The following is a 17,615-nucleotide window of genomic DNA, read 5'->3' on the forward strand; positions in this document are numbered from 1 at the left end:
GTGTTTATAATTTGGCCCCATTCCACATGCCAACTTCATTTCACAAAACTTTTGGCCAGGCAGGCTATGGGTAGGGGAGGGTAGTCTTCCCTTAGAATGTGTAACATCTCAACTTCTTTTGGGCTCCAAGTGCATGCTACCTATCTTGTTTTAAAAAGCTTAAGCTGAGAGTTTAAAGTAGGGTAGGGTTGGTAATACTGGGAGGGATTTTATTGAAGGAGACTGAAATCTTTCTGGAGGCATGAACTCCAGACTTCAAAGGCTTCCTATAGACAAAAGACCAGTGCATCTAAGCTCACAAACAAAAAGCATATGGAAAAAAGGCACCATCACTGAAAACTTGTATAAACAAATGTAGGAAACAATCCTGCCAAGCCTTTACATATTGAAATTATTTGACATAGAATATAAGTATATGTGTATGTATGTACATGCATATATATTTATATAATATGGTTAAAGTAATAAAAGAAAGTATCAAATGTATTACTAAAGAATAATAATATATAAAGTAATCAGATCAGAAAACAAACTAAATTGAACTCCTGAAAATGAAAAACCAAATAATTGAAATTAGAAACCTAAACGATTAATTAACCAGTGGATAATATAATTCAAGATAGAAATAGTGAAGAAATTATTCAGAATGCAGCGCAGAGAGACAAAGAAAAAATATAAAAGATAAAAGAAGAAACATGGACAGAGAATGAGAAGGTCTAATGTGTTAGTATAATCTGAGTTCCACAAGACAATAGATTTGTGGAAAGGCAGTACTTTAAATAATGGCTGATTTTCCAGAATTGGTGAATGACATGGAATCCTCAGATTAGGGAAGTCCAGTTTATCAGAATAAATTTTCTAGGCCCTGCTGCTGTGTTGCAGAGTGAAACTCGATAAGAAAGAAAAAGCGATATACCTGAGACTTCTTATTGTACCACTGGGTTTTCTTTAGTACTGTTAGAAAGCATGAGACACATAGCCATGGTGAAGATGCATGCTGATGTGTTGATGTCTGCTCTCTCCCCAGTCTCCACTAAGGTTATAAATAAGGGAATTTGTTTTTTTTAAAGTACAAACATTTAAGAATGGGACACATCTTTGGATGATAGAAATTGGGGAAAGCTTAAACTTAAGTTCATCATTGGACTAATATCCATAGCTAGTAAGTTGGTTTTCCCCTAAAACTCCAAATAGGATTCAGAACTGGAAATAATAGTTACTAGAAAGTAGTGATGAGGGGAAGAGCTAAAAATTGATTGGACATCTGTGTAACGAAAGGTAGAGAAACTGAGAGCCCTTCCTCTATCCTTCCCAACTGGGAAGCTGTCCTCTCATACCTCTAAGAAATGGGTTTGCTGTCTGAAGAAACTGAGCCAGAGGCCATGGGAAACCAGGCATATTTGAAAGTGGAGTTGAAGAGCCAGGCTGAAAATGGAAATTAAGTGACAGTCTCCTTGTTGATGATGAAATTTCTTAATCACCACTAAGTTCCCAAAACACTGGCAGTGAGGCTTAATTTAGCTTCTAGGGAAAAAAGATTGGCTGATTCTGCTTTGGAGAAAGAATGAAAAAGGCCCACAGATGCAGGCATTTGTGTGTGTATATGTGGGAGGGTCCTCCAATGAAACTGCTAAACTTCGTGTGGGTCAGTCAGTTATCCCTTTGAAAGTTCTACCCCCTAGAACAGTGCTGTCCAATAGAAATATAATCTACATGTGTGATTAAAATTTTTTTATTAGTCACTTTAAAAGGTGAAAGAAACAGGTGAAGTTAATTGTAATAATGAATTTTATTCAACTCAATATATTAAAAATAAAAATGTCAACATGTAATCAATATAAAATTAATAATATTCTATATTCTTGTGTTTATACGAAGTCTTCAAATCAAGTGTGCATTTTACACTTAAAGCATTTCTCAAGTCACACCACATTTCAAGACCTCAGTAGTCACATATGGCTAGTGGCTGCCTTAGTGGACAGCGCCCATGTAGAACCATGGCTGAGTGCAGTGCCCTGGGGTCTGGCCCTGCATTCAGACAGGTGGCAGTCCTCCTTGGGTGATGAAAGAGGCAAAAGATGAGAAACAGAAAGTCCCTGGTGTCACAGTATTGGTCCCATGCTGGTGACCGTTGAGGACTTGTTTACAACGCCAGGTACTTCGCAAATCTTTGATAAATATTGGTTAAATGAATTCTGAATGAATACACAATTAACACAATTAAGTTTTTATATCATGGAAAATTGTTGATGATAATGGGTAATAGGCATAATGGAGAAGCAAAATTGAAGAAAAACACTGGAAATTTTAGTTCATCTGTAGCAGCAGTCTTGTTTCTCTTATGCTAAATTTTGTGCTTCATTATCATGAAGCATATTCATGATTATCCATATCATAAGCCAGATATCATTTGGCTTGTGCGCACTCTAATACAAAAATAATTTTATTTATGTCCAATATGTATACTTCTTACTAATCTAGTATGTTTTGTCCACAAAACTTAAAACAATAGGAAGTACTGGTTCTGGTGTTTTGGAGAAAGAGGCATATTTCAGTGTTTTTTTGTAAAAAATACAAGTTAATATTATTTGGATTTGACATTTTTATTCTGACCTCGTTGAGATTTGTATCTTATAGATACAAATAGTATCTATACTTTGTACTTTTTGCTGACATGACAAACATGATTGCTTTGAACAATTTATTGAAATATGTATCTTATAGATACAAATAGTATCTGTACTTTGTACTTTTTGCTGACATGACAAACATGATTGCTTTGAACAATTTATTGAAATATGGTTGGCATACAATATTATATTAGTTTTAGGTGTACAATATAGTGATTTGACTTACAAACTAATCATCACAATAAGACTAGTAATTATCAGTCATCATACAGAGTTATCACAACATCATTGACTGTATTCCCTGTGTTGTACATCACATCCCTGCAGCTTATTTATTTTCTAACTGGACGTTTGTACCTCTTTAATCCCCTTTATTTTACCCATCCTCCCACTCCCCTTTCCTCTGGTAGCCATCATTTTTTCAGTCTGTTTATGAATCTCTCTGTTTTGTTGGTTTGTTTTGTTTTTGGATTCCATATATAAGTGAAATCATACAGAAATACTGATTTATCTTCTCTGACTTATTTCACTTAGCTAATACCCTCTAGGTCTAACCATGTTGCTGCAAGTGTCAAGATTTCAGTTTTGTAATGGCTGAGTAATAGTCCATTGTGTATATGTACTGTATCTTCATCCATTCATCTATCGATGGTTACTTAAATTGCTTCCATATCTTGACTATTGTAAATAATGCTGCAGTGAACATAGGGGTGCACATTTCTTCAAATTAGTGTCTTCATTTTCTTTGGTTAAATTCCCAGAAGTGGTATTGCTGGATTGTATGGTTTTTCTCTTTTTAAACTTTTGGGGAACCTCCATGCTGTTTTCCATAGTAGCTATTCCAATTTACGTTCCCACCAACAGTGTTCAAGGGTTTGCTTTCCTCCACATCTTGGCCAGTACTTGTTATATTTTGTCTTTTTGATAATAACCATTCTGACAGGTATGAGGTGATAGCTCATTATGGTTTTGTTTTGCGTTTCCTTCATGATTAGTTGAGCATCTTTTCATTGTTTGTCAGTCATCTGTATATCTTTGGAAAAATACTGTATTTTGCTGTGTAATATGCCCTTTTTTGCCCAAATTTATGAGAGAAAAAGATGCTAATTATACATGGGTAGTACTAATTCCATATATATATAAATGTTTTTAATTCTTTTATTTATGCTTTTGAGTTAAAAGTGTAACTCTAGAAATCAATAATGATATCTGTATGCAAATTAATACGCTGGAATATAATAATCAGTTTTGTTGAACTTACAATGAACTTGCTGACGAATAGTTCTTGGTCTTCTATGATGTGTAAATATCGTAAATTTGTTACCAGTATGTAAAATTTCATGTACCTTCTGTCTGTTCTTGGGTTTTGTAATTATTTGTTACATAAAATTTCTTGTACCAGACATAATATGTTAAAAAATAAATGCCCAAATTCATTTATAATACAAAAAACAAGTACCTAAATGTAAACAAATAAAAATTTGAATTAAAAAATTAAAATGAAAGATTTTTTTCCCTCAGAGTTTGGGTTAAAAACGTGGCTGTGCATTGTACACGGGAGCACATAATACATGGCAAAAAACGGTATCTGTTCATGTCCTCTGCCCATTTTTGATCAGATTGTTCTTCGTTTTCTCTGTTGAATTCTATGGACTCTTTATATATTTTGCATATTGGATATATCATTTCAAAAAGTTCATTACATTGCTTTTTCATTTTGTTGATGGTTTTCTTCATTATTCAAAAGCTTATTAGTTTGATGTAGTCCCGTTTGTTTTTTTTGCTTTTGTTGCCCTTGCCAGAAGAGACGGATCCAAAAATACATTGCTAAGACGGATGTCAGAGAGTTTATTTATTGCCTATGTTTTTTTCTAGGAGTTTTATGGTTTCAGGTCTTATTTTTAACTCTTTAAACCATTTTTAGTTTATTTTTGTATATGGTGTAAGAAAGGGTTCTAGTTTCATTCTTTTGCATGTATGTCTGTCCAGTTTTCCCAACACCGTTTATTGAAGAGACTGTTCTTTCCCCACTGCACATTCTTGTCTCCTTTGTCGTAAATTAATTGACCATATATGCATGGGTTTATTTCTGGGCTCTCTATTCTATTCCATTGATCTATGTGTCTGTTTTTGTGCCTGTATCATATTGTTTTGTTTACTCTAGCTTTGTTGTATAGTTTGAAATCAGGAAATGTGATACCTCTAGCTTTGTTCTTCTTTCTCAAGATTGCTTTGGCTATTTGGGGTCTTTTGTGGCTCCATACAAATTTTAGGACTATTCTAGTTCTGTGAAAAATGCCATTGGTATTTTGATAGGGATTTCATTGACTCTAAATTTTTGGAGTTAGTATGGACATTTTAACAATTATTAGTTTTTGCAATCCATGAGCATAGTATCTGTCCATTTTTTTGTGTCGTCTTCAATTTCTTTCATCAGTATCTTATAATTTCAGAGTACAGGCCTTTCACCTCCTTGGTTTAGTGTATTCCTAGGTATTTCATTACATTTGATGCATTTATAGCAACTTATTTTCTTATAAATGGTGATATATGACTGAAGTATCTTTATTTTTTTCTGTTTTGTGTTTGGGACATTTAACAATATCTTTTTGGTTTTTTTCCTTCTCTTTTGAATAGGTGCCAACAATTCTAAATTCACTACAGAGAAGTGTACAGGCAGTGTTGGTGGGAAAAATTCAAATTCAGGACTGGTTTAGCAATGGCATTAAGAAAGCAGCATTAATGCACAAGTGGCCATTGAAAGAAATATCAGTTGATGAAGATGATCAATGTCTACTTCAGAATGACGGATTTTTTCTGTATCTGTTATGCAAGGATGGATTGTACAAAATAGGCTCTGGCTACAGTGGAACAGTGAGGGTAATGAGATTTCTTACCATTCTTAATCATAGCATAAGTTATATCCACACTGAATGTGTTTCTAGCTCCATTTTTAGAGGACCATCTAATTTTGATATAATAGTATTTCTTTGAAAATCATAATGGAAACATGCATTACCACACATGTCATCCATTTATGTGATTTTTTCATTGGTTATTAACTATAAAATTGTTGATAGACTAACTTTTGTTATTTTGCAGGGCCATATATACAATTCTACATCTCGCATCAGAAACAGAAAAGAAAAAAAGTCTTGGTTAGGGTATGCTCAGGTAGGAGAATATTCATGATAAGCCATACTTTTCTTTCTCATCTTTTAAAACATGCAGTTCATAGTTGTTTAATCAATAAATCATATCATTTCTATTTAAATAGGTACAATATGTTTTTAATAATGTGGCTATTACAGTGATTTAATGTAGTGTAAAGAACATCGGCTTAGAATTCATAAGGGGTTTATTTTTAGTTCTGGCCTTGCTTACTAGCTGTGACACTTTGGACAACTCAGTTAACTTATTTGATCCTCTGATTTAGCTATAAAATGGGAATAAAAATGTTTCCTGTTGAAAGTCTTGTTTAAGTGAACCTTTAGATAAGACTCAAAGACCTTTATTATTAGCACATCTGAATTGGGAATGCAGCTGTGACCCAAGGGCAAATTAGAGCTTCTTGCCATAAACTCGTTTATTCTACATCTAGATCAGTACCTTCTGGGGAATAGTGTGTGGCCTTTCCACTAGATAGCTACCTGTGTGGAGGATCATGCAAAGTATCAACAAAGAAAAAAGAGCTGGGCCCATGTTGCTTTCTTAGTGCTGGGATCTCATCATCTGACTGACATGGCCAAAAGGATGTCAACAATCAGATACATCACTCCTCCTACAGAGAGAAGCAAATGAATGAGGGACATAGGGGCCAGAAGTGATTATTTGTGTACTGTCCCTTCCTGAGAGGTGAAGCCAAGTTCTTTTGTGGAAGGATATAGAATCAAGATGTCCCTTGTCCAGTTTATAGTTTGTTGTCAGCATCAAATAATAAAAGATACTTGAAAGCTTTTTGAAAATTAAAGAAACTGTTGTTACATGAAAAACAATCCTGATCAACCCCCTGTTGGGAAGATTTTGAAATTAAAATTTTAAATGTCGGGTTATCAGCAGTTATTTCTTATAATTTAATCTGGTTTAAAATGTCTCATCGAATTTTTATTTGCCACTACTGTATTTTATCTGACAAATAATACCATGGAAAATACATTATTACAGAAATATGTTCAATGGCATATCACTCCATCTAAAGCCACTATTATATTTATTTTTAGATTGAGCTAAATATTTGTTATTTTTCCTTAAAATATTTGTTAAAGTAACACTGGTCATTTCCATTATTTAGTTAGCAAGTGATATAATAATTTTGAACAAAATGTTTGTACTGTCCTATGTAGAGTGTCTAATATATGTATCTGATAATATAATGGGTTGATACCCAGCGGTGTACCAGTTCTCCTCTTATTAAAGTTTACCCATGTTCTTATATTTTTAATCTTTAATCTATTGTGGACCTCAGTGTTGATGTATTATTGTACCTCAAAAAACTGTGATACAGACTTGAATGGCTACTTTTTCTGCTAAGTTGGTAATGAAAAATTATTTTAATACATAACATAGCAAAATTTTTTGTTGTTGTTAGGGTTATTTATTGTATAGAGATGTGAATAACCACAGCATGACAGCCATAAGAATAAGCCCTGAAACACTGGAACAAGATGGTACTGTAATGTTACCAGGTACGTTACACAACTTGTCATTTGTTTTCTTCATAGTTGATTGAATAAGAGATGCGCATGCTAGCCCATTCAGACATACAAAGGGTGATTAGCAAGGAATAGTGCTTGCTTACAGATAGGTTAAAGAAATCTTGACATGCAAAATATTTTATAGCCTATAGAAAGTTAATGCATGTGAGGAAAACAGACATCAGAAATATAAAGTGTTTTAGTCTTTGATTTCAAATTCTTTCACATCTGCAGCCGGATTCCCCCCGCCATCCTCACCCCACCAAGACTGTCTGAGCTGCTGAATTAGTTTGAGCTGCTGAATTAGATGTTACTTTGTTCCTCTTAATAAAACCACAACTCTGGCTTTCATATAAACAACCTTCTGTATAAACAGCCTTCTGTTTATTTTTACTTTAACAACAGTGCACTTGGAGTTTTCCTCTATATTTTAAAGGGTTTTCAGAAATAAAGATTCCAGGGTGGGTCAAGAATTTTAAAAAGTTCCATCGTGTATATTTTTTAATTATACTCTGATAAGACACTTTGGGACAGCTTATTTTGATTTAATTTTGAGGTTTTACATATATATCACTCAAATCACTGCTGTCTATGGCAGTGGATCTTAAATTTTGTGGAACACTGGGCAAATGCATAATATATTCTCCATTGTAAGGTCTTTGAATTTTCTTATATCTTTAATACATTCTAAATGACTTTGTTTATGTTAAAACCCTGAATGCTTAATGTGTCTATCAATTTCATGGTAAGCAACAGTATTACTTCTGTGTACTTGGCCATCTGAAAATGATAGAGAACTACTTCGGAAGATCACATTGAGAAGGTAGTTGTTCCCAGGCTGCTCGTTAATTTTGAAATATTTTTATAACTTCATCAAACATTTATTTGAACATTGATATGTATAGGTATATCCAAATTAGTGTAAATGACACTATGTTAAGGTACATGCCACATTTCATGTGTAAAGCTACTTTGGAAAACAGATGACTTACTAAAGCAATTTTATAAATAACTATCTGTTTTCATATATGTCTACAGAGTTGTTGTTTTTTATCATCACAAGTCCTCCTGAGCCATGTCTGTGGTCTGAATAATAATAATAATAATATTAATAAAAATAATAATTTTAAATAATAACATGTACCCCATACATATATACACCATTAAAGTAATCATATTTATTGTATAAATAAGTATCATATAAAACAAAAAAAATCAAAATTGTAACCCTACTTCCCATATATAAACACTATAATATATTGGTAAATATCCTTTCTGTCTTACACATGTATATATGTTTATATGTGTAAAAGTGATCACATGCTACATACTGCTTTTTAACATATCCCTTTCACTCATTACTCTGAATATATTTCCAGGCCATTAAATAGTCTTCCACAGTATCATTTTAATGTTATATAATATATCCCATTGATTAATATATTAGAATGGAAGTTTCTTCCAATTTTTGGCCATATAAATCACACTGTATGAGTATTACTCTTGCCCTGTCTTTGTGCAAGTCATTTTAGGATAATGTACTGGAAGAAAATTCTTAACTCCCGGTCCCAACAGGTAGATACTAATATAAAGGATATACTTCTGAGAAACCCTCATCATTTATTATTGTGACTGAGAAGACCATTTTTAAATGGTCTACCTACCAACTGTTGTATTTATTCCACCATGATGAAAATGAGTTGCTAATGTCCTTATTCATTTTAAGTACTTCTACATCATATAACATGTGAAATGCAACTTTTAACAATACCAAGTGTGGCTTTCTGTGTTTTATAAATATGTACCATATCGCGGTGAAGAATGAACCAAACTTTGGGAAGATAGTACCATGTTGCATGTCTTCCGAACTGGCAGATGTTGCCTGATATTTTCCTGAAGATGCTGTCTTATAACATGACATGATGGATGAAGAAAGGATAAAGAGAAGATCTTTTTGAAATCACGCAGCAGAAAGATTTCCCCTCAAGTGTGAAGAAGCCTCTTGTCATTTTTCCATCTCTTTGACCCGGACTGCAATTTCTTCAATAGTACTTTTTTCCCCCCTAGCAGGGGGCAACTCTGCCCTGTAGCTTTTCAACCAAGAAGGAGCAGAAGTGAATTGTCAGCTTTATAGACAGCAGTGAATACCATGTTTAAAACTGACATAAATCTGGTAACTTCTTGAGCTTCGTGTTCCAGCTTGTCTTACAGTTTAGTTTATAAATAAGTTGCTTTCAGCCTAGCATTGGTGAACTTAAACATACTTTTTCCCTGTTAATTGTCATTTTAACCTTTATATGTTGGCATAGTTCTTATATTGTATCCTGATGTCATTTACTCTCCATGCCTGGTGACAGGCTGCCTCAGATCATGAGGCTTTTGCTACTCTTCTTGCGCCGCTTCACTCCTCACCCCTGCATTTATCTGAAATTATAATGAGTTTTTCTTCTTTGCTTTTTAGTTTAAAATCTTACTGCTTAGAGCTTGAGAAGCATCTTTCTTGCGCCTCTTTGTATTCTGTACAGTGGACTAGGAACTCTTTCTTTCGATTTCTCCTCTCTTTGATTACCAAGTCTCTTGGGCTACCCGTGGGCCTTGTCTCCCAGTTTCTATTTCCAGTTTGTGATCACTGAATTCTCTATTTGGTAAGGGTCTGCCTGTGTTTTGCGTATTTATGATAAGGAAGTATGCTAGTATGAAGCTCCTGGGCAAAGATATAGAGTAATTCACCTTATTTGGGTGGGCTCCATTACTGCATTCCAAAAACAACTTTATGTTTTGTTGATTTAGGTGCAAATAGAAATGAAATATTATTTTTTGGTATTGTAATTAATGGAGAGATTCATCCTAGTTCTCTGCAGTTATTTTGGGAACTGTGTGTGCTTTTTTACTTGCTTGCTGAACATGTTTTTCCAAAAGGATACAGTTTATACTTAGATGTTGATCTTGCTTGTAGTTTCATGTTATTCAGTAGCAATCACTAACACGTGTCCCAGAGGTCCTTCTGTAATACTGGTATCCCTTGTTACAGTTGCACTTGAGCATTATTTCCATCAAAGTATATTGTGCACTATCCCACAGATACATACAGTGTTGATAAAACATGGTTTTCAAGCCAAATATATGAGCACTTGCAGACAAAAAGAAACACAGAGCATAAATTTGTCTGTTCTTTGAGGGAAGAACCTTTAAAAAGTGTATAGCATGCTAAATGCTAAAAATGCTGGGGATAAGCATTAAACTTCTAAGTGGAAACTGGACAACCAGTTCTATTTTCTAAAGCAAGGGATATCTGTAGTTGGACACCATAGACTCAAATACAGAAGCTTTAGGTCTGTCTGTTTTTCTGTGACACTAATGACTATGATGTATGTCTGAAGTAGAGTGTTGCCTACATTGCATGTGATTGTATTGAAATGATTATAACCAATATTATAGTTCATCGTGGTGCATGTTTATTATCAGACTTTATCTAATACTAATTCACTTTGAAATTAGGTGGGCTCTGAGTTCCTTGATTATGGAAGATTTATAAGTGTAAGCACAAAGTGTAATAAATATTATTAGCTAAATTATTTAGTTTCTGCTAATATGTAATTCTTTATTAAAAAGCACAGTCTCCCTTAGAGTTTGTTTATCCTTATTGCGTGGAGAACTCTCATTCTGACTTCAGCAGAGGAGAAAGTCATTTTGTGAGCTGTTTATTTATATTGTAATATAATTACTTTTTCTTCCTTTTGCGCAGATTGCCACAATGAAGGTCAAAATATTTTATTCACTGATGGAGAATACATTAATCAGATAGCTGCTTCAAGAGATGTAAGTACTCTGAATCATGAATAGTTGGGGTAAATGGAACCCCTTTCTGATAAATTGATTTTTTTTGGATGGACTATAGAGCCTTAAAAAAACCAATTCATGCAACAAGTGAATGTTTTTTTCTAGGATGGCTTTGTTGTCAGAATATTTGCCACAAGCACTGAACCTGTGCTACAACAAGAATTGCAACTTAAACTAGCCAGAAAATGCTTACATGCCTGTGGTATCTCACTATTTGACCTGGAAAAGGACTTGCATATTATAAGTAAGATTTTCAAATAAGCCTTTCTCCCGTATTTTAATTTTCAGATTGTTTATGCTTTTGAAAACTAACATTGTATTTTCAGCAGTGTAGCTTATATTTTAGCTGCTATTTTTCTGTCTGATACTACTATAAAGCACACCTATGAATTAATATGTATGAGTAAATAGGAAATATGGCTTTTAAACAGTAAGATATATGAATACCATTTTAAGAAAGGGACTGATAATTTCCCATTTTCATTCTGAGTAAAGCAAAAGAAAGTAAACATATTTGATAAAATTATAGCTAGACAACATTTGTGGACATCATTAGTTTGTATGTTCCTTCTCTATTCAATCATTTAAAAATTTGAAAACTTCTATTGTAAATGTTACTACAATTACATACATAGGTCTCTCATTGAAACCTTTAATTTTGATTTGAACAGATTTCCAGGATAGCCATAGAATGATCCCACAGATTGTGATAATGGTAATTGGTCTAACAAACGGATTAATCGTTCATTTGGATACAGAAGGACAGACAACCACAGAGTATTTTTCAGACTTCGTATACTTACTCTTGCGGTGTCATAGTAAAAATTGGGATCACCAGTTCCCATGAGGGTCTTCAGTTTTGTTTCCCATGCTGCTGTGGTTTAATAGTGCCATATTTTAACTTATGGATTCTTTGCAAGACCCACCTTTTTTGACTATCTCATTAAATTTCATAAACTTGACATCAGTGATTTACTTTGCATATTAATTATTTTTGTAATTCTTTCATAGAAAAATATAGAATTAAATGATAGTTTTAAATTTAAAAAGCCCATGACCTAATTAATAATTATTAGTTAAACTATTACACATAGCTTTACAATTTGAAAAGGTGCATAAGAATCTGTGTATGTGTATATGCACACATATGTATTCAGATTCATGAGGTAGCTACATGAAATATTCTTCAGTAAAAAACATGGAGTAAAGAATCTGAAATACCTTAATTCAGATATGTACGTGGCATTGTTGAAGCCCAAATAACTAGGGCTCTGGACTAACCTCACCAGCTTTATATTTGTTCATTTGTCAAACAGGCAGTAAGGATCAAATAGGGTAAGGTTCATGTGTTCTGTAATGCCTGATACCTGAAAGATGCTCAATAAAAATGTGTTCTTTGTTAATTCAAGGTATATTGCTGACATTCCTTTAAAAATTTTTTTATATTAAAAAGTTAATCTGGCACTAGTTTGGAACAAATTAAGAAGCTTATGATAACTTTATTTTTGCTTGGAATAGTGTACCTATTAATATATATATATATATATTTTTAATTCAGGCATATGCCATTTTGTCATCCTTGTTTTTGAGTGATATTAATTGAATTGACTCGAATCACTCAGAATAGTAGCAGTTATACTTGAAATTATTCATATTAAAAAATAATAGACTTTCTTAATCTTGTATTATCAGGTACAGGATTTGATGAGGAGTCAGCAATTCTTGGTGCGGGACGAGAGTTTGCACTAATGAAAACAGCAAATGGAAAGGTAAATTACTGTTTTAGGATTAAAAATTAGCATTCTCTGCTTTAAGAAATAGTCAGTTGATATATAAGTTGATTAGTTTACATAGTTCACATGTTTAAACACAATGATATTTTAAATTTTGATTTAAGTTATTTTATATTTTTATATGGTAAAATTTTATCATATTGAAATTTGAAGAGAAATTGACATTTAAGAGTATAACACTTCATAAGCTTTACAAAATGTTATATTTTTATAAATATTTGCTTTGAATTATGGAGCTCTTTGTGTAATTTTTTGAGTTGGGCTGAATTCACATTTTGTGTTTATTTTGATGAATGTGGCATTCATTGCAAATTTCTGTAAATGAGCATAAATATACGGACTACAAGTTGGGGGAAAGAAGAGCATTATAAATAAGTTATCAGTTATGGAGGCCAATCTACAGAGATGGAAGTTTCTTCCATCAAGTTTCTTCCATCAAGTGGGTGTGAGGATAAAGTAAGGTAATTAAAAGAACTCTGGAAATTAAAATTACTAGGTAAATACAGTATATTTGTATGTAGGGCTTTTTATATTGGGGAAAATTAATTGAGAATTTTATGAATTTACTATTGTAATGAGTTTCAAGTATATTTATGAAGTGTATTTTTTCATATCTATTCAGAATACTTATAAAGTATCTTATAAAATTGAAAGGTGAGAGATTATAAGTATTCTGAATAGATACAAAGGAACTATTATGGACTCTTGTCTTTTTGGAAAAATATGCCTGTTTCTCTCCTTTTTAGTTCACAGAAGTGAAATAGTATTAAAAAAAAGTTGGGGTTCTTGATATTTTTGTTTTTTAATACAATGTGGAAGTTTTTTTCTCTCATGTGAAACCTGGTACACTATTCCAAAAGGCACGATAACTCTCTTTTTCTTTTTTCTTCTCCTTTTTTTTTTTTTTTTGTATATATCAGATATATTATACTGGCAAATACCAGAGTCTTGGAATCAAACAAGGTGGTCCTTCAGCAGGAAAATGGGTTGAGCTACCAATTACAAAATCTCCAAAGATTGTACACTTCTCAGTTGGACACGATGGCTCTCACGCCCTTTTAGTTGCAGAAGATGGAAGCATATTCTTTACAGGATCTGCTAGTAAAGGAGAAGATGGAGAATCAAGTAAGTTGACTGATCAACTAGACATTCAGTAAAAATAGTGTGGAATTTGTTAACATAAGGTATATCGATTTCAACAGCACTAACCTCACCAAGTTAAGAGAGGATTTTGCTTTGGGGCATATTCAGTTAATGGTGGTGGTGTACTGTTCATTAAAGAGCTGATTGCTTATTTCATTCTAGAGTTCATATTCATGAATTGTATAAGCTTTATGGATACATGGCTGTTGATCTGTTTTTGCCAGTTGGTGTTATTAAAAAAAACAACAACTTATTCTAGTATATTATCTTAGATAACCCAAAATTTTGGAAGGAACATATATTTCAATATGAAGTAAACCTTATGTAACCTTGTATAATAATGTCAGTTATGGGTCATTGTTCTTGGTATGATTTCTGTATGATGAAAGCATTCCTTAAGTAATGAGAAAATGATTTCATTTATCTCTTATCTTTCCAATACTTCTGTTCGGTATTCCTCAAAGTGTCATGTTTCTCTTTTTGTAACCTCTTATCTACTTTATATATTGTAGCACAGTAGGGTAGCATCTTATGAGTATTAGGTTTGAAGTCAACATCTAATGTAAAAACCATGTGTAAATAAAAGTTACCCTGGAAGAAATCCTTAAAATAACATGAAGTGTATCACCATATTTCAGAAACTTGAACACATCCAGTTTTTCCTTCTAGCATTCAGAGAACATTGTTCTTTCTTTGCTTGAGCACCAGATAACATAGTTGCTGTATATATGATTGGATCATGTTATTAATATATGAAAAATATAATGGTATTTTAAGTCCCAGAATTGCTCCCAGCACAGCAGTATGTTTTTATTCTGCAAAGCACACAAGAACTGAGGTTGACTAAAGGAATAGAAGATTTATATTTCCCATCTTTTGCTCATTTCAGGGATTTAGTTCTTGAGAGCAGAGGCTGCTTGAATCATCCACATTTAAATTTATTCACTCCCCCTCCATATGTATATTTTCTTTCTTTACTATCTCTCCTTGATAGGTGTTAGCTACTTAATGCATATGTGTTAAATGAATGAAGAACGGATTTTGCTTTTCAGGATTTTAGCATAAGAATACATGTAAGGTAGAGTTTGAGAGAAAAGGTAATTATGGAATGGTGTTGATAATGTAACTAGCTAATCTAGAGATTGGGATCCCTAGAAGTTTGGTAGAAAATTGCTGTTTTCCCATTGGGAATTTCAGTGTTACCAAGGGAAGGATCTGACTATGATAGCCTAAATATTAATTAACCAGATGAAGCTTGCAGGTTTACTTATTTTAATTGACATGTTGGAAAGTTCAGGCCTTTGTGAAAATAAATAAATAAATAATAAATAAATAAAATTGAATGCAAATAATGTGTTTTTTTACTTGGGTTTTATTACGAACTATTGGGTTGTCGGAAAAGTCATGATGTAATTTTCCTGTTTTTCGTTGCAAAAATGCGTCATGAGTTTTCCAACAACCCAATATTTTTATTTATGCATAGATGCCTTGATTTAACTTTAATTTAATTTTTTTAAGCTAAGAGCAGACGGCAATCAAAACCCTATAAACCTAAAAAGATAATTAAGATGGAAGGCAAGATTGTGGTGTATACAGCCTGCAATAATGGAAGTAGTTCTGTTATTTCTAAAGATGGAGAGCTATACATGTTTGGAAAAGATGCCATTTACTCTGATAGTTCAAGTAAGTTCAACTTAAACACCATTTCACTGTTATACAAAGTCCAGTACTAGACATTATGAACTGCAAAGATATGTCTAGAAAATTCACATTTGTAGCATGCCTTCTCTACATTTTTCACCTTGGCAAATACAACACTGTGATTCCTTCCTGTCTTGTGGGGACCACTGTTACTAGTTTCATGCAGAGCTAATTATGGGGCTTAGCTCTCTACTTTAGCTGTTACTTTCTCTGGAAAGCTTTCTCTAGACCCAGATGCTTATGTGACATGTTCCTGGTAGTACCCCGGGGAAATGGTTTTCATAACATAGCTCATTTATACTTGATAAGTTATTTATCTCCCCCTGTTCCATAGTTAGGGAGGGAGTATCTCTCTCTGACTTACTGTTATATACCCAGTACCCAGCACAGTGTCTGGCTCATGGCAGGGTCTCAAAAATTACTTGTTAAGTGAATGAGTGACAGATAAACAAGAAGTTTAAATAGTGGATATGAAGGATAGAATGAGCCAGATAAAGAGTTTTATATTTATAACTGATCTCAAAAACTTGTCATATTTGGTCTCTATATTTTATTTCTTGCACATAGAAATGAGTATAATGATTGCGGCAATTCGCTGGAAGGTTTTTATATGAAGTAAATGTAAATTTCTTTGTAAAAAGGAAACCAGAGTTAATGAAGCTTCTGATTAGAAACATTGCTGGGGAAATGACATATATTGAACATTTATAGCAATTATATTGAAATGTGCTCAGGTAATATGTGAGTTGATTAATTTGGTAATATTTAGATTCTTAGTTGGCCTCAGTGTCAGTGAATAAAAATTTTTGAGTAGGCTCATATATAGTTTACAAATAATATTGTTTAACTATTGCTTGATAAAATTCTCTTGGCATGTGCTCATCAAAACTTTTTCATTTATTCAAATTTAGGAACTAGCTATGCATTGGATTGTAGAAGAAAGTATTTTAGGTTAAAAAGGATTGAAAACTACCTCTTTGGAAAATCTCACAGGGTTCAACAAAAACATTATTCAGTATACTCTGGCGAGTGTTTTACTTTGTTTTGCTGAGGCAGGTTAAAGCAGGTAAAGTATTAGGTTGGTGCAAAAGTAATTGTGGTTTCGGACCGTGAATTTTAAATCAGTATAACTAGGCTCAAATACATCTTTATTAATCAAAATAGGAATCATTACAATCAACACACTTGCCAACGAGATAAGTTTGTTTATTCCTGTAGCATAAAATTCCGTTCTTCAGGATTCGATGAACTCTTGGAAAGCATTTTCTGTATCCTGCTGGTTGTGGAAGTGTTTTCCCTGCAAAAAGGTGTCGAGATGCTTGAAGAAGTGGTAGTTGGTTGGCGAGAGGTCAGGTGAATATGGTAGATGAGGCAAAACTTCGTAGCCCAATTCATTCAACTTTTGAAGTGTTGGTTGTACGATGTGTGGTCTGGCATTGTCATGGAGAAGAATTGGGCCTTTTCTGTTGATCAGTGCCGGCTGCAGGCATTGCAGTTTTCGGTGCATCTCATCGATTTGGTGATCATAGTTCTCAGATGTAATGGTTTCACCGGAATTTAGAAAGCTATGGTGGATCAGACCGGCAGCAGACCACCAAACAGTGACCATGACCGTTTTTTGGTGCAAGTTTGGCTTTGGGAAGTGATTTGGAGCTTCTTCTCAGGGCCAACCACTGAGCTGGTCATCGCCGGTTGTCGTATAAAATCCACTTTTCAGGGTCAGCCGAGTGGCTCAGTTGGTTAAGAGCTTACTCAAGAGTGCAAGTTCTGAGCAACAGCGGTTCAAGTCCTGGCCCGAACTGAGCTGCCGCTGA

The 17,615-nt window shown here is 33.5% G+C and overlaps 1 protein-coding gene across 1 annotated transcript in view; it reads left to right on the plus strand.

Annotated features, from left to right (window-relative positions):
* MYCBP2 (MYC binding protein 2) overlaps nucleotides 1–17,615 on the plus strand; it is a 270,913-nt gene that overhangs the window by 50,033 nt on the left and 203,265 nt on the right. The window contains exons 6-13 of the mRNA XM_019654304.1: nucleotides 5,268–5,510; nucleotides 5,733–5,804; nucleotides 7,219–7,315; nucleotides 11,070–11,143; nucleotides 11,270–11,408; nucleotides 12,857–12,933; nucleotides 13,878–14,082; nucleotides 15,619–15,783. Coding sequence (XP_019509849.1) covers nucleotides 5,268–5,510; nucleotides 5,733–5,804; nucleotides 7,219–7,315; nucleotides 11,070–11,143; nucleotides 11,270–11,408; nucleotides 12,857–12,933; nucleotides 13,878–14,082; nucleotides 15,619–15,783 — 1,072 coding nt within the window. The remainder of the gene's footprint in view (nucleotides 1–5,267; nucleotides 5,511–5,732; nucleotides 5,805–7,218; nucleotides 7,316–11,069; nucleotides 11,144–11,269; nucleotides 11,409–12,856; nucleotides 12,934–13,877; nucleotides 14,083–15,618; nucleotides 15,784–17,615) is intronic.

Source organism: Hipposideros armiger, unplaced genomic scaffold (assembly GCF_001890085.2).
Source record: "Hipposideros armiger isolate ML-2016 unplaced genomic scaffold, ASM189008v1 scaffold_219, whole genome shotgun sequence".
In the NCBI taxonomy this organism is placed as follows: domain Eukaryota; kingdom Metazoa; phylum Chordata; class Mammalia; order Chiroptera; family Hipposideridae; genus Hipposideros; species Hipposideros armiger.